The sequence below is a fragment of the Bactrocera oleae genome, chromosome 4, assembly GCF_042242935.1.
Source record: "Bactrocera oleae isolate idBacOlea1 chromosome 4, idBacOlea1, whole genome shotgun sequence".
NCBI lineage: Eukaryota > Metazoa > Arthropoda > Insecta > Diptera > Tephritidae > Bactrocera > Bactrocera oleae.
This window is the reverse complement of record NC_091538.1, coordinates 71,448,169-71,467,131: the sequence shown is the minus strand read 5'-3', so window position 1 is coordinate 71,467,131 and position 18,963 is coordinate 71,448,169. Positions and strand designations below refer to the sequence as shown.

Sequence of the window (18,963 nt, the reverse complement as noted above, 5' to 3'; positions counted from 1 at the left end):
GAGCATTCGAGTTTGTTGCACGTCTCACACTTACAACAAACAAGCAGACAACGAACCAACCAACCAACCAGTCAACCTGGCAAACGCTGGGCATAGCACTCTCGAGAAAGCATGTCAGCCTAGGCAACCTGAACGGCCGCGTTGGTTTTTGCCGTTTGTTTATTGCCACCTTTGCATTGTGGCAGTGTGCTTCACGACTGCACTTGAGCTCCGGCTACCTGGTTTTACGGTTCAACAACGCGCGGCATTCGTACTTTGGGCGAGGTAACGGCGGGTCCGTGACAAGTTTGAATTTACGCTGACGGAATTTTGACGGTTTGACATTTAAGACAAGGAAAAAACAATTACTTCTGATCAAGTCGCTCACGTGAATTAGTGATGGGAAAAAGCGTCGGCATTTCGTTGATTGCTATTAACATTATACACTAAGACAGCTTTGAAGCGAGCTTTTATTGTGCTTTCGAAAATCAGTTAATTTAACCAGTGACAAGTTTATATGAAGCAATTAAACCAAAAAGAGTATTTCTGTGAGAATATGAATTATTTTAGTGAAATTTGGTAAAATGCAAAATATTTGAACTTTTCTGAAGAAATTTAGTATTTGTGTGAAAAAAGCTTGTGAACTAGCCCAAAAAGGAGATAATATTACTAATAATAAGCGAAAATGGATATAAAAACTACGCCACCACCCACACTAATGAACTCGCGGTCCACTGCATCGCCGCCTGCCAACACCAGCGCCATTTCGCCAGCGCCCGCCTCTCCGAGCGCAGCTGTGGCCACGTCCACTGCCGCCGGCGCCATGAGCAGCATTGCAGCGCTTGGCAGCATGTCCAACGTGCAGAAGCAGACTTTTCAAAACATTTTTGAAAAACTGGTATCTAGTAATGGCGACGGTAGTAAATTTCCGCCAAAACAACTCGAGAATTTTCGTCATTTACTAGAGAATGTGCGCGATTCGAAGAATTTGCAGCTGATTGTGGAGAAATTTAAGAATTTGGAGCAGTTCGAACAGAACTTTTTAACCGGCGGCAATAACAACTCGGTCATTGCAGAAGGTATTGAATATAGTTGATTTTAAATTGGAAAAAAGTGTTAAAATTAATTTAATTTTCGGAGCTTGCTGGTAGAATGCGTTTTATCATAGCTTAATTTAAAAGCTGAGTGAAAAATGAGTTAGTCAATACCACTTAGTTGGTAGATGATTATAATATATAATATTTTGTCCTTTAGTGTGTACTTTGAACTGTTTTCGAGACGGGAAAGCTGGTATTCGTTTTGTGTCAAACATGTCTAACTCTTTACCTAAATCAAGCGATGCTTAAACGGCTTACTAAATTCTTAAAAACTGAAACACAAAGCATTGTGGGTGGGTTTTAATACTGCTAGAAAGCCTTACCTGAGGCCCATACCTGAGTTCATTCCATATATATAATCATCAATATTTAAAGTTCTCTGTGATTAAGGTGATGATCTCAAACATTACGATAACTTTTAGTCAATATCTATTAATGGATATATCAGAACATGTGTAGAGGAATGTTCGATGAACCTCTCAGAAATAAAAAATATAGGAGAATTGTTGTTATTCATATAGACAATCCCATTGCCTTTTACGAGCGACTTCAAAGCAGTGGAACCCTGATTTTAAAATTGTATCTATGCCGCCAGTAAAAATCTGAGAACATCGCGTATAAAGTGAACTTCTGTCAACCTTTTTTTGTGCATGCTCGTTCGTTTCACCACTCCGCTAGAGGTGGTAAAAATTTGGTAGCAGTGCTGCCAAATTTTCCTAAAAACTTTAGTAGTTACAGATCAGAGTTGTATTTACACATATCCATAAACACCAAACAAACGCGTTTTTTACGGTAACTGAAGGGATATTTCGTAAAATCAAGTCTGCGTTCATGAGTAGCGATTGCTATGCTAGATACCAATAAACTTGAGTTTCCGACGTATCTTAAATACCCTCGTACTAATAACTTTTTTTTTATACCCTATTAAGTTGGCCACGAACTTTGTAACCGTGAGAAAGAATCGTCGGTGACCCTTTATAGGGTGTATATATATAAATGGTCAGCTTGTCGAGTCTTTTTAGCCATGTCCGGCCGAACTAGTCTCTTAGTTTTATAGATATTGATCCGAAATTCTTTCCAGATCCTTTTCGTCCCAAGAAGCCGTTCATTTGTCGAAACCGCCGATATCGAAAAACTATAGCATGTTACTACCCTACAAACTAATCTTTTATTTTGACCAGATATCTTCACGAATTATTGTTCAAGGCAATGTTGCAATCTCCGAATTTGTTCTGGTTGGTTAACGATTTTTTTTTTGTTTTTTTGTAGTTTCATACAATGTTACGCAAATGTTTTTGTTGATTTGGGTGGAAGCTCTGAGTAATTATGAAAAACTTTAATTTAAACACGAATTTTCTGAAATCACCGATGCAAAAATATTTTTGAAAAATTATATTTTTTAATAAATTTGTTGAGAATATTTACAGAAGGATACAAATGTATATTGTTAGTCGAAGCATTCTAGTATCAAAAATATTGACTCAAAATCTAATTCGTTTTTCCATTAAAACACCATTATATGTCGCACAAATACAAACATACATCAGCATTTACCGTTGTCCACTTTCCATAGGCAAAGCAAGTTTGAATGCAAATAAACAAATTACAACAATAATAATAGCCATAAAATCAGTCTGATTTAATTAAAGCAAATGTATGGTAGGCACGCACACAGAGGCTAATGTGCAAATATACAGTTAAAATAAAAAAAGTTGAGAAAATCGCCAGCACATGAAATACACGGCACACCTGCAACCTTAATTGAATGCAAATTACACGCAACAACAAAAATAGACTAAAAAAAACAAAGAAATTGCAATAAAATTTGTTCACAACTTTGTTGCTGTACATATTTACTCGCCTATATACACTTACATACATATGTTGGTACACAGAGAGAAGAGTAAAATATGAGCCTAACGTGATGGCCTGGTAAAGGACTCTTTTTGTTAGAATTTGCTGATGAGTTGAATGTGTTTATTGAATTTTTTTTAAGTTCCGTGACAAATAAAACTAAAGTATGGTAAATTCGTAAATTAATTATGTAATAAATTTTAATTTTAAAAGTGTCCTTTTCTGCAATAATATACTCAAATATGTGTGTCCTCCAACTTGTTGTTGTTGCACTCACAGCGTAACTACATTCTTTATTGTCGCAACTAAAAGCCAGTTGGCTTTATCTCAGCTTCATATATTTACCAACAATTTAGGTCAATAATTAACAATTTAAACACGCTCACGAATCTCCACGCACACATAGAACTAGGCATTCACTAACGATGACGGCCAAAAAAGATTTAGATAGCACAACCCAGTGGTAAAGAGTGTTGTTTCGAGTTTAGAAAAACACTAAGCGTTAATACAATCAAAATTGACAGAAGAAATATGCATTAGATAATAATATACTAAAATAATTTTTTACTTAATGAAGGCTTTAATAAAAATGAAAAAATTGTTTCTCTAATATAAGTAAATAACTGCGACAAACAACAAGTAGTAGAATAGAGAGTAAGTTGTAATCATTTTCCCATTCCTTATGAGGACTTCATTCCAAGAATTCCAAGAAAATTAGACACAACTAGTTCTATTATTGACACTGTGTCACTAGTTATATCAGATTCAAAGAAAACACTATACACACAAATAACTTATACCAGAGCCCATATAAGACACAACATAAAGTTGTTTTCACCACTGGGATGGGAGAGCTCGCCTGCATTGATAGCGGTGACACAACTATGTCTCTGTAGGCTGCAGGCCGCCATGTTGCTTTGCCGTGACATGACAAGCTGCGCCTGCCTGTCATGACAAATTGTCATAAAAGTGATTTTTAGTTTCTGATAAAAGTGCAACAGTCAGCCGCCAACACCGCCAACACCGGCAGCACCGCCAACTTGCCACTTCGCTTAACTCCCACTTATGTGTGGGATTGTGTGCAGTTTCGGCGACGCATTTAGTGGCATTCGTGTGGCGATTTGCAGTTCGGCGCACGAAACGATCGGTAATTACGGTGTTTACCTCGTTAAAAACAAACATGTCGCCAGTAAATGACATCCCCCCACCACCCCCACTGTCGCATAACTGTGCAAAAACGCATGCACACACACACATACATGTGTTTAGGAGCACATGAGTGTGTGTGAATGTTACATTTTGTGGAGCAACAAGGTGAATGCGCAACTGCAGCGCTGCTGGTGGTGTTGGTGATGGTGATGGAGTGCACTTTTAATGCTATTAAAAATTGCTTACAAATTTATGACAGGCTCGTGCACTTAATTGCATTCATTATTTTAATTGTGTAATTCCGATTTTTTAATTTAATGGAAATTGTATTCAAGTGACTTTCACTGGCAGCGCAAACTGTGCTTGCTTGACCACATGATGCTGATGTGTGTGTGTGTGTGTAAGTGCACCAAACGTGCTCAGTTTTACAAGTTAGGTGCGAATAAGTTGCATTGGACTTCCAAATAAAATTTTGAGACAGTTTTGAAACTATTCCTTTGTTATCTAATAATTTAAATTTCAATTTTTATCCCAAAATCGAAATTAAAAATTGGAAAGTTAATTTCCTCAACGGAAAATCGGAACTAGAAATTGAAAATTTGTTTTTTTTTATACCAATATCAGAATTAAAAATTGAGAAAACAGAATTGAGAAAAAATTTAAAACTTTCAAATTAAAAGATGAAATTAAAAAAGCATAAACGGAAAGATTTATCGATTTCTAACTAAAGAACTATAATTAAATCCAAGTAAAACAAAAACTGTTAAACTATGTTGATATTTTATTAAAAATATGCTTTCCTTTTCCAGAAATAACCAAAATGATAGTGATCATTTACGCAAGCGCGATATAATTAAAATTTGAAAAACACATTTTTGTTTTTATTAGTATTAATAAACTAGGGATTAATATTTTTTTTTTATTTTTCAATTCGGTATTTATGGTACTATTAAATATATTTCAATTTTCCATCCGATTTTGGGGATTAAAAATGTATTTTAAATTTTTCAATCCGGTGTTTAGGATTGGAAATTTGACAATTATTTTCGATTAAGATTTTCGGGATTAAAAAAATACTTTTAATGCGCTGTTTGCAACCCTGCAGCTTACAAATATATTAAATTACTTATGATATTATAATTGCCAAAAATTTATTATTGATTTTCTGGTTTTTAAGCGCTGATTACTTCATCGTCCAATATATAACTCTATATAACTGTCTTCGGGAGGTTTTACATTTGGTATAAAATTTAAAATTATGTTAGTAAATTATATAATTTACAGAATATGGCTTAGTAAAACCAGCCAAGTCTATTTCTAAATTGTCGTCGTTAACCGCAATCTGAATGAGTTAAGGCGAAACCCGATGCATTGAATTCCCAACTGTGCGATTCCATAGAATAGATGCCCAATTTTGCTTAACTGGTGATTGAACGACCACAAAAGACCAAAGCTAAATATTTTACAAAAAAAGAATCTTCAAATTTCCTCTTTTAAGAGAATTAAAAATATTTTAAACAATAATAAAACTTAAGCTCGAATATGAAAACATAAATTAAACAGTAATTTAAAATTCGATTAGTTTTCCCACACAAATTTTATATATATATCTGTTTCTTTCTATCAGAATAATTAACCAAATGCTAACTAATATCAAAGTTATTTTAACAAATTTATATTGGTCATGTTTTAGATGTTGACATCACATTGAAGGACACCTCACGGAAGTTTGGCACAAGCGGTCAGGTTCTAACGCCACGCCATACCATTGACGCCATATTGGGGCTAAAAAATCACAGTGAATGTGGGGAAGGTAAGTGCAAAGATTGTTTAGCGTTTTTTTTTTTTGTAAACTCAAACATATTCCACAACAAAGTATGAAGACAATAACAACTGGATTTTAAACACAATTTTACTATAGTGGGGTTTGCATGTTCGAAACTTCGAATATATGCTTGATTACAAACGTCATAAGACACCCACAATTATCGCTTTTGGCAATTACAGGTGTGCCTAAAGAAAATAAGAATCAAATTCAAACACAATAAAATTTGACAGGTGGCATCACGGCCAGGCACCAAGTCGAAATTGCATTATAATCCATTTAAATCGTCTACTAATCCCCAGAATAAAAATAAAAAAACGACGAAAAACACATAATAAACAATAAAAATGCCGCTCAACCAAAAAGGCATTAAAACTTTCAAGAAAACTGCATAAATTTGAAGCGCTAAAAGCCGATGGCAACTAACAAAACGCCAGCAAACGCCTACTCGCGTGGGTTTTCGCAAACAACGGTAAAACAATGGCACACGAAGGATAATGAAATCGGCTTAATCCCTTTACAAAATCGCGAATCACGAAATCAGCGCAAGGTGACGACGACGAACGTTTTCGCTCGCTGCTCTTATCAGCTGTCGTGCATCTAAATCCGCTAAATTACATTCCGAAGCGAAAAACGAAGGTGGTGCAGAATGACGCTGATGGTGTTTAACAGCCAATATAACTACTAAACTGGGAGGGAAGCGCTGAAAGCTGATGAGCGTCTGCTTTCTCAACTATTAACACACAGTTATGTTATCTAAATATGTATGCGAGTTTTCATGCATGTAAAGGAGGATTCTACGTCTGCAAAAAAAGCTTTAATTTGAAGTTATTTTCTCGTGTAGACGAAAACAAGTGTTAATGTGATTTAGCGATTAGCATTCCACGGCTTATCTACACAAGCCACTTTGGCACGAAACAAACCACATTTATTATATAATTGCTTAGTTTCAGTGCAGCAAGCTTGGTTTTAGTTATTTGCATTTAAGGATGGTTAGTTTGGCAATTATTGGTTTATTAGGATAAGACATAAAGGCCGTATATTGTAGTGTATTATCATTTGCATTTAAATCCTGCTTAGAGATCGTCTAAATTCGTTTTCTGTCGTCTACATACTTCTTCAATCTCATCAGTTCTACGATTTTCTTGTTAATTTACTCTGTGTCTATGGATCTTGATCCATATTTTGATATTTTTTTTTTGTTAATAAATCGACTCACTTCAAATAGGAAACAACTCTGTAAATGTAGTTTCCAAAAATGCTAATTTCCAAATAGCTAAATGGAACAATAAATTGGAGTTAATCCTGGCTTACATATTCACAAATATGCATCAGTATATATGTGTGTGTGGTATGTATTTATCTGTCATGGCGTACACGCAGCAAGCAAACACCGCCTGAATACAAAAAGCGTACTCGTACATACCTCGAACATTTAATTAAATCTTTGATTGCGTTTAATAGATGGGGCCGTGTCCTTTGTGCAATTAAATAACCTGATTCATGACGCAAATGACAGTAATAAAATCAAATTAATGACATGCCGCGGTGACAATTACAAATGTGTGTGTAAACAGTTATTGCTTGTGCATAACTGCTTGTTAGTTACTGCAACTTACTCATTTGCATATATGTATGTATTCCACTAGCTTCTATTACACTCAAATAGATAAGACAATAACAGGCGCTATTATTTTAGCAGACAATTGATTTTTTGTTAATAATAGAGCATATTCAATGGAATTACCGTGAACTTTTGTTCAAAAATTGTTTTCTTGAAAAAATATTGTAAAATAAAATAGAACGTTGCTGAACTTTTGATTTTTATACCCTGAATATGGTATATTAAGTTTGCCATATTAAGTTTGCCACCCTATAAAAGATATACATATATGATCAGCATGATGAGCTAAGTTGATTTAGCCATTGCCGTCTGCCTGTCTGTATATACGCGAACTAGTCTCTCTGTTTTTGAGATATCAATCTTAAATTTATCATATGACCTTTTCTCACCAAGAAGCTGCTCATTTGTCGGAATGGCCGATATCGGATCACTATGACATATAGCTGCCATACAAACGGAGCAATCGGGATCAAGCTCGTGTATGGAAAACTTTTACATTTGACGAGATATCTTAACGAAATTTGGAATTGATCATTATCTAAAGCAATAAAAGAAAGATATTTTTCTGATCGGATGAGTATAGCATATACCTGCCATACAAACTGAACGATCGGAAGCAAGTTTGAGTTTTGAGTGAAGTGAAGGCTGTTAGAGCTTCGATGCAACCGAAGTGAACGTTTTTTTTTTGTTTTGCTTTCAAAAATTGTCTAACCTGATCTAGTACAGTAGTTTTTGTTTTTTTATTTCCAAAAATCATATTTTACTGGCCGTCACACTGCTTCTGGTCCTTAATGTCTTTCGAGTATACAGACCCGTTGTCATTCAATTTTTAGAAATATTCGAAATAAAGATTATTGCAAACTATTTGACAATTTATTCACATCAGATAATCTAGATACTAAGTACAGTCAATAAAGACAATGTATATATATATTATAGTACACTAATATCCGTTGTCATACTAAAATGATGATTCGTTTCGTAATTTTGAGATTTTGAGATTCTAACAAATAAACTCAAAACCTCAAAAGGTCCTTGTCTGTAATTTGAGGTCACAAAATCTAATTACTTTAATGAAAATAACACTATACAATCAATACGAGTAATTAGTATAATATAATATATATATAAGCAATTAATTACGATAATTATATCATTGTTATTTTTTACTTTATTTATATACCATACACAAGTATATAGCGACATACATATGTATTATTATACTTTTATACCACAAAAGTTAGCTGATCAACTGCATGGCCAACCAGCAGGCTACGCAGCCTTCAGTTAATAATTGAAAAGCTTTAAATTAATTATGTTTTAATTACATCGATAATAAGCCACGTCATTACACAACTTGAAAAACTTGAAAAATCAATAATAACAAAAACCTTCCACACAATTATGACGTACGTAGCTTTTACCACTTTTACGAATGCGTGAAGGCTTCGACTCCAACTCTGAATTGGACTTGGACTTAATTCGTTCAATGAAAATACCTTTTTACCTATAATAGTTATTATTTCCATTATTATTTTTGTTTTTGTGCAACTAGGCAGATCCTAAAATCAATTAAGTGCTGCGCAGTACGAAAATAAAAATCAATTAAAAATGGCTACTGTAGGCGTGTGCGAGTGTGTGTGTGTGGTGGTCACTCGGCTGCAGCCGTTAAAAGCTGGTGCCGAGACGGGCCTATCACACAGCCAATATTCGAAGCCGTCAGATCGCTTAAGCGGCCGGTAGGCGTTTCCCCTTGTCATGGCGATTGAGTGGCTGGCAGCCAATATAGAAGCGAAATTAATCGAATTACTTGCAATTTTAATGAACCAACAAACGCCACTTGCATTAAATCGCAAAACACAAAACAGCAAATCGGACACAACGGCGTATGAGTGTTGCAAAATGTCATAACTGACAGTTGCAAAAAAGTAAAAAATTAATAAAATTGCGATAGAAAACTGCTCACTAATGCCGACACACACTCACGAGCGCACTCAGCGCGCTCACAATATGCCATAAGTGTCACGTGAAGTAAGTAGCTATGCTTGCTTAAGGCAAATCGGACGACAAACATTCGGTCCGACACTGTTGCAAACTGTGACAAATACAATTGAGTTGCTCACAATTCGTTAATAACCTCATTAAAGGTCTTAATGACCTGGCAAATCCGTCAGCCGCAAACAAATTAAAGCATAACACATGAGTGGGAAGCCGATCGGTTGAGGCGCTCTGAGCGAACACACAAATTTAGACGAGGGTATGTGAGAGTGTGTGTAGTTGTGTGCCTTAAATGGCAGCGCAAGATGCTGAGTGTGATTGTGTCGGCTGAAGCTTGCTTCAAACTGTCAAAAAGCATTTAAACTGACAGCTGATACCTAAAGTAGGTAGCAGACATGCACACATACATACATATTGCATACATTAGAACTTTGGCTGAGCGATGGTGTGCTTGCATTAGTGCAGACCCGCAGACTTTAGATGAGTAGTAGTAAAAGAGAGGGGGAATTGGAGACAATCGAAACACTATTGTGGGAGTAAAATATGATATATATGTATATTTTTACATCAAAAGCTATCATTGGGTACAATTATGTTTCTTACTCCTACCCTAGTCAAAATACAAGGTGCGTTCCAAAGTAAACATAAAAAAGTAACAAAGTAAACTGTAGTAGCGCCATCTATATGTCGACTAGTGCGTTAGAATCTGCTATCCTTTATCGACTTCCAGTAAAAATTTCATGACATTTCATCTATTGGAAGTGAAGTTATTGCGTTTCAAGTGTCAGTATGTTTTTGTTATCGGTGCGAAAATGAGCTTCGAACAAAGAGCCAACATTAAATTTTGTTTTAAAATTGGTAAAACTTTTACCGAAACGTTTCAATTGATGAAACAAGTTTATGGCGATGATTGCCTATCCCGTAGCAGAGTGCACGAGTGGTTTCAACGTTTTCAAAGTGGTCGTGAGGACATAAATGAGAAATGAGCCGAAACCCAAAAAATCGCGCCTGGAGAAGTCAAAAGTGAAGACAATGCTGATTTGTTTTTATGATTCTAAGAGTATTGTCCACAAAGAATTTGTTCCACCCGGCCAAAACGTTAATGCGGTATTCTACCTTGGAGTTTTGAAACGTTTGGTGCGCCGTATTCGACGTGTTCGGCTCGAATATCGCGAAGATGGAAGTTGGCATTTGTTGCACGATAATGCGCCGTCTCATCGATCGACGCTTGTGGCCGATTATTTGACCAAAAATCACATTTTAACAATCGATCACTACCGGCACCATATGGCACCGTGCGACTTCTACCTTTTCGGAAAAATGCATTTGCCGATGAAAGGAAAGCGTTATGCAGACGTGGAGGCCATTCAAAAGGCTTCCACCGGCATACTGGCGGCCATACCGGGCAACGAGCTAAAACACTCGTTCGACATGCTTTTGGACCGTGGAAAAAGCTGTATTAAAGCAGAAGGAGACTATTTTGAATAAAATTAATTGATTTTGCCGATGAAACCATTTGTTCTGTCTTTTTTTGAAAAGTCCTGTTTGCTTTGGAATACACCTTGTAGATCTTTTACTCCATTTTGTGCCACTTAACAACATTTTTGCTCACTTCGGAATACCGGCGCTTTCTCTGTGAATACCTGATTAGAAGCAATTTTTCATATATCAAATATTTTTCACAAGATATCTTACTAAGGGTAATTTTATAAATATTTCTCTCAAAATCTGATATGTTTAAAAAAAAATTTGTCTCTAATCGTTCCTCTTTTTTTAGAAATTTTTAATATATCAAATTACCTAAAACAACTAAAATACCCTTCACAAACAGCTCGCCATCTTGATAATTTATATATAAATATATTTTATAGGGTATTCGACATCTCCTTCTGGGTTTTACAAACTTCGTGTCAGACTTAATATACCCTATTTAGCGTATCAACATGAGGCTAAATTTGTATGTATGTCCCTTCATTAACACAAAATAACTAAAGTAAAGCCATCGATTGATTTATCTGCTGTGTGCTGAGAACAGCAAACGAAGAAAATAAAATATATATACATACATAATATAGCATATAAATACAAAAATATAAATACAAACATGCATACATATATTTGGCTCGTTAAGTGGCCGCGCGCCTGGACATCATTAAGATTGAGATAAATGCATGTTTTCGGAGCGATTGATGCGGCATTAAATTGAGCGGCAATAAGAACATTAATGAATTGGTAAATATAAGCGTGACATGGACATTGGAATCTGACGCCTACCGGACAACAACAAAGCCTAAGTACAACTAATTCGAATGCTGGAAATGCTTCAAAAGAAATAAAAGCACTAAAGAATTGGACTAAAGAGTGTAGAAAATCCTTGTCATGATTGACATTTTGTAGCTGATTGTGCGGCTCGTTGCATTGCGGCAACATACAAGTACATGAGCGCAACATTGCCTTTTAATAACAACAATGGGCCGATCATAAGTTAACAGGCAGCTGAAATTGCAGGGATCTCATAAAAAACACAAAGCAGAGTTCAGAGCTCTTGAACGGCAACCGAAAATTTCAAGTGCATTGATCTCGAGCGCGTCGGGATATTTGTACTTCGTTGCTAATAATCTAAATTTATACGCCCCCCAGGTGGGCTGTTGTACAAATTAACTACTGCTACTGCTGCGCTTTCATAGCTGGTAATTAACAAATTTGTGAAGCAAAATAACACCAGCGAAAAGAAACGGCTGCTGAAATTAGTTAATCAACGAATTGTTTGGAAAATTATACAATTTCTTTGATTTTTTTTTTTGTATTGATTTTTTTTTTTTTTCTAAAAATCATACACAATAGGTGTAGCGAAAATGTTGGTAGCTCATCTGAAAGTTTAACCCAGTTACGCGGGGTTAAGCACTCGACTCGTCACACAATCAAACATCTCAATCCAACTCGAATACACTTCACGGCACCACAAATAGCTTGTCTAATGCCGCTCTTCTCTCTTCGTCAACCCATCAACCACTAGTTGAAGGTAATAACAGTTAGCACCGAGCGCGCTGCGTTCAATGTTTGCCCGTTTTGCGGCACCATCATGTGGCTGTAACTAATTGGTGGAAGCCCACACTGATCGCAAAACAATCAGCACCACACGATTGACTTGCTCACTTAACGCGTTGCGTCGTTGCCTTTGCGCAAGCCGAAGAAAGCCAGCTATAAAAGTCAGTGAAATACTTTGTTAGATTTTATTGTGAACGCGCTACGAAATTAATGAAGTAATCGACAGCTCAATTTGTTGTGTTGGAACAACTGAATTTTTTTCATTAATGCAGTCTTTCGTTTTGGCAATTAAAAGCGTCAATTATGAGAAATTAAGCTATATATGTGTAAATAATTAGAAATGAGAAATGGAAGAAAAGTGAAAATATGATAACAAAAACAGTACTAACGATATTTAATAAACACACTTAAAATTTGTTTCCTTTTTCCGAGTTTTTGTCCAAACAAATTTTTTGGAAATCCTTTAACCATAGCAAGGAGGCTGGAAACTTGCATGAATTTCCATTTGGCAATCTAGCAATATGTTTTTTTTTTATTGCAAGCCTTTCTCGTCACCCTCATTACCGTCAATCATTCTCTCATAGTTTGTATCGGGATATTTTCACGCCCACCTAATTATGGTGCACCATATAACCCTCTAACCACATCTAACGTTACATTGTCGTAACAAAGCAATATAATCGATCCACAGCGATCATCTCGCTTGTAGCACAACTAATGCACTGCAATTTTAATAATTCCCTCCATTTATTTGGGAACACAAACAAATGCCACAAAACAATCGTTAAAATGTCTTACAAATTGACGTTAATCGCGTCAAAACGATGATTCGGCATTTGTCTGCCCGCCGCTGGAAAGACAACTGCTTTGCAACTTCAATTAGACGATTACTTGCAACATGTGGCGACTGCTCTTGGCAATTAGAGCCATTGCAACAGAAACTATCGCCTACACACATCTTATTTCTCGTTGTAGATGGGACCGAAATCGCGTCTTGTTTTACATTATTTTCTTCTCAAATTTCTTATAGTTTTTTGTTTCTGCTTTTATTACGGTCTTGTCAAAGGAAGCGTTTCTGAGTAAATACTGAAGTCGGCGCACTTAAATGAAATGCTATTAGGGAGTATTACGAAATGTCATGGTTGTCATGTCGCGGGCGGAAGGCACGAGTTCAGTCACTTAGACGAGTCGGTCAGCAGAAGAATGACTCTGATATTTGATATAAATTTTTTTTTTTGTCTGAAGTCAGTTGTTTGTTTGGTAAATATAACAGATATACGTTGTCTCTTTTAAAATGTTTCAATGCTTTAAAAGAGAATCATAGTATGCATTAACTATATTTAAATTCTGAAAAATATGTGTATGGTAAAAACCTCGTTTCAAGTACCAACTTACTAAAACTTACCTGGCCTTTCAGCCAAATAACAATTTCATGTTTTTCATATAATATTTTTAGCTCATCTTTTTTCTCTCATGGAATTTGATGAGATCTGATGTGGAACAAAAAATTGTCACGCACTTTAATATCCTTTGGCTCCTTTCAAAGCAATATGTTGAATCATGACAACGCATAATTGAATTGTCAATACGCGCGTTAGAAGCATCGGCTGAGCTGGCTGTCAGCGAATTTTGTTTTTTTTTTCGGTTTCGGCTCATTGTTGGAGCGCTATTCGCTAGATCGTTGGACAGTTTTCAGTTTTTTTTTTTAGTTTAATAGTTTGACTTTTGAGAACAGGATAATATTTTGGGTGCCAGACCAAGACAATTCATTCACTTTTTCGACTTTATGATACTTAACAATGGTGGTTTGTCAAATAAGATTACCCAAAACAAGTTGGTGAAATGTTTAGTGTTTTTGTTACTGATATTCTATTAAAAAGAAAAATATTATTACTAAACCAATGTCTTTGCAAACAAATGTCTCTCAAATCCGCTTCAATTTCAGGCCCCGTTCTATCTATACACGAATGGCCAAATACCAACTAGTCTGGTACCTCATTTCATTTTATTTTATGATGATTTTCGGCAGATTGAAAATAACTCTTTCAATAATTTTAACGATGGGAAAACCAATTTTTATAAAAAATTTCGTAAACTCAATTAAACGGCCATCAACGACTTTCGCGATATTGGCGAATGCTTAAGGCGATTAATTACATTTCATGCCAGCAATTACTTTAAATAACAAGTTAAAATGAAAGGTTTTCAACTTAAATGAGCAACTCATGTGTGTGTGTATCTGTGTGTGTGTAAGCGCTTCACTGATTATAGAGAAAAGAAAGTCATATTAGAGAGAGTGTGGAAATCAATCAAAGAATTAATTTACATTTCAACTCAAATTACCAACCACTAATACGCGTGTGCGGGTTTGTGATCGGAAACAGCAATCTATAATCGCCCCAACTCCGCGCCGAGGCAAAACCGAACCGAAAATTGCATTAGACACATCAAAATGCAATTACTCAACACAACGTAATTATACATTTTTCAAAATACTAATTGGGCTCACTGAACGCTAGCCAAATGGGCACAGCACACTCAGCGCCTCTCACACTCGGCGCACTCTTTGCTCAATCCGCTTGTTACACATATCGTTTACCTCGTCGTATGTATATTAATACAATAAGTAGTTCCACGGAAAAATATAACCATTTTCAAATCGCTGAAGTTCCAACATTTCGCCGACTTGCAAACCCTCAATATGGGCGATACCGTTAGCAAATAAAGTGGTGGTAGTAATACTAACTTCCCTCCACATATCATGAGCACCACGGCACCCACACACACGTGAGCCACACTCTGCACTACCCTCTCTCGCCACGTTGACTAACTAGGGGACTCTTTCGAATTGGCCTCGCCACAGCAGCTAATGACTTCGTCGCATGTCACAGGATATTTTCCCTTGGCAAATACTTAAGGAACGATTGTTGGTGCGAGCAAAGTTTCAACCCATTCTATAACACATGTCTGAAACACATATGTATGTATGTAGGTATGTACGTGAGTTCTTTGGTATTTCTAGTTAGCGGACGAGCTGCTTGTGGGTGAGCATTTAAAATAATGCCGTGTGGCAGAAGCAAACGGCATTTAAGAATTTTTATTGCGGCACATTGTAAATATGACGCGACTAATTGAATGCCGTTTATTGCTCCGGCATAAATATGTGTGAGATAACTTACATATGTATATATATTTCTATATGCTTGCAACTACACCTCCTTTCAAGCGTCTCCCGAACGCCTGGTTAATCGTCTGGGTGGAAGTACTGATATATGACCTTTTCAACGAATGGTTTACTCGGTTGCTTAGTCGCTGATTTTGTTACAAGTTTACTTAATTAAATACCATGTATATATGGGTATATATATGTATGTATAATCTCTTGTATATGTAATTGTTGCGCAACATATAATTAGTGGCATGGTGAAAAGTTACACACGTCAGAGGGTAGGTGGTCGGCGGAGAGTGTCGCAAGTGGTCAGGCAATATGGATCTTGAAATGGGATATCTGTGGGAAATGTCCAATTAAATTGTAATTACCAGTTTTACGCTAACTGCTCAGACAAATTGAAATTCGAAGTTATACAAGTGATTAACTTGAATTGTATATTCACTAATGCCCTTTGAATAATGACCGATTTGATTAGAAACTTAAAATAGTAATGTACCATATGTGTATGCTATTCACGCTGTTAGTAACATACAAGTATATATATACCTAACGGCAATCAAACTCATATAGGCTTGAGTCCTTTAACTCTTACCTGAATTACTTTGTTGTCTTTATTAAGAGTAAGTTTTTAGAGGAGGCCTTTATCGATTGAAATATATCCTATGGGAATTTTAGCTTGAATTTTAATAAGGTTATTCATCAAGGTTAATTTTCAGGTTGTCTTGAGGAGTTACATGGGTTTTGTCGAGCGAAAAACGGGGTTTTTGAAGCCGTGAAACCCATGTAACCCCTTAAAAGATTAATACTTCAATGGATGAGCCCTTTTGGACTTTCTTTAAATGAAACACCTACTTTGAAATAAAAAACAAAACACTATTTTAATAGATTATACTTTTAAAAATAGTATACTAAAATTCTTAATTGGTATTTTGAATAGTTTCTGAGTTATAGCCTTCTAATACGTAGCCGCTCAGTTAAATCACCTCCAGCATAGCTTATCTTTAAACGCGTTTCCCTCAAACCAACATTTTTCAAATTTGTTCCAGTGATTACTCGGAGATAAACGATCTGATTACTATAAATTTTTTCTGCATGTTTGTTAATTTTTTGATCTGATCTGATCTGATCAAAAATCGAATTTTGGATAGAATTCAATTTTTTATTTTTAGAACGCCGCCGTTTTGACAATTTTTGTATTTCGACCGTGGATCAATACCTCGTAGAGTGAAACTTTTCATTGACGGAGAAGACCGTAAACACTGTAGCAGTAAATTGCCTTTATTTAAAGCGCCGTCGGAATAATACTATGTATTCTCTAAATATACCATACAATTAACCATTAACTCCCAAAAAAAGGCGATTCTTATATATGGTATATAGCTTTAATTCCTAAAAATCGCCTGCTTTTGGGCAGTTATGTCTTCAAATTTTGTTCAAGGAATTTCGGTTACAGTCTGGAGATAAAAAGTTCTGCAGGCTCTAAATAATATAACCTAACCTTAATCTAACTTATATAAATGAATATTACAACCAAAAGAACATTAGCAATTAAAGGGTTGAAATATGCTACATGGACCACAAACGCTACCATTGTACAGCTATTGTGCCTGACTAGCCACGCTGACCAACTAGTTTCTTTCATATAAACTAAGGCTCCTTTAGAGCATCAAAGTAGTCAACACAAGAAGCCACTATTCTGGTAAAAGTACCAGTTTGGCAGACACAGAAAATCTGAAGCTTTTAAGTAATTTATCAAAAAAGTTAACTCAACTCACTCGCTCATGCACTTATAACTTCTCATCCACAGCTAATGATGACGCCACCGATTTACGTTGCAACATGTCGCTGGCGCATCTGCGCAATATGGATAACCACATGGCCTCCATGCTGCAACAGTCCACACACAATAAGCATGGCGCATTCCCCAACATGCAGTCGCCCCCCGCGCACCATCATCAACATGCTGCCGCTTTGCATTTAGGCACACCGCCACCGCCACAACTTCACACCGGCCCACATCATCCGCACCACCAATCGCTCAACTATCACAATGCAATGATGAGCTTTCCGCATCAAAACATTAACAGCGCCGCTGGTGGCGCCAACAGTCATTTAAACTATCCACCACTCGAGTCCGGCAGCACTGATTCGGGCAGCACACGCACCAGTCCGTCCATGAGCAGCGGTGATTATCTCAATTCGATGCATCAAATGGTCGAAGCGAGTCACTTGCAAGCAGCGCTGCATCACCATCATCACCCGTCGCACCCGCATCATAATTCACCGAATGCCGGACCACCGCCTCCGCCGCCGCCGCCAACACATTACAGTCACCAACAACATTTGGCCGCTTTGGCAGCACACGCCCAGGCACAAGCACAGGCACACGCGCAACAGGAGCAAAAATTCGCGAAATCATCATCGTCGCCTCCGACATTGGCTAATCAGTCGAGCGCCGCCACTTCGTATTTCAGTCTCGCCAATGGCTCCAGCACACTTTGCGGCGGCAGCGGTGGCGCTGTGACAATCGGCGGCAATCATCACAACTTGCTCGATTACGACGAACGTTCCATGTCTTCGCTCTCGGCTAGTGGTGAGATCGATGCAGGCGATGAGGACGACATGAAGGACGGACAGGGCGACATGTCCGGCACAATTGATGTTACATCGCCGCAGTCGCCCGCAGCTCTATCACCTTCACCGTCTTCGAATTATAACAATGCTATTGCGTCGGCTGCTTCACTGCAATTTGGTGGATTAAAACGCAAATCCTCCGTTTCCTACTGTGATGACTTGGATGCTGGCGAGGCGAATGAGTCGAAATTAGCCAACGGAAATGCTTTAGAAAATTATGCAATGAAGAGTTTTGAGGGCATACGTGCGCGCACTTTTGAAGAGGTACAGCAGCAGTCATTAAATGGCAATTGTAATGCGATGGAACAGCAGCAACAACAACAGCAACAGCAAGCTCAGCAACAACAGCAACAACTGCAACAACAACAGTTTCAGCAGCGTCACATGGACGATTATCGTTTGATCGGCGGCAGCGGGTCCGGCGTTGATGGTCCGGACCGTCTAAATGACGCCGATAGTGTAGTGAACGGCAGCTGTGCGTCCAGCGAAGACTTGAATCAGACGAACACAAGCGAGCAAGGCGAAAAAATAACATCCGGTAGCGACGATGAAGGTATTAGCTATGATATAGTTATTAGTTATT

The 18,963-nt window shown here is 37.0% G+C and overlaps 1 protein-coding gene across 1 annotated transcript in view; it reads left to right on the top strand.

The window, feature by feature from the left end:
* Positions 1-425: 425 nt before the first annotated feature.
* The window catches only part of Rx (Retinal Homeobox), a 50,190-nt gene continuing 31,652 nt past the window's right edge, over positions 426-18,963 (top strand). Inside the window, exons 1-3 of the mRNA XM_036367371.2 lie at positions 426-1,058; positions 5,773-5,892; positions 17,554-18,933. Of these exons, the coding sequence (XP_036223264.2) occupies positions 665-1,058; positions 5,773-5,892; positions 17,554-18,933 (1,894 nt within the window). The 5' untranslated portion in view covers positions 426-664. The remainder of the gene's footprint in view (positions 1,059-5,772; positions 5,893-17,553; positions 18,934-18,963) is intronic.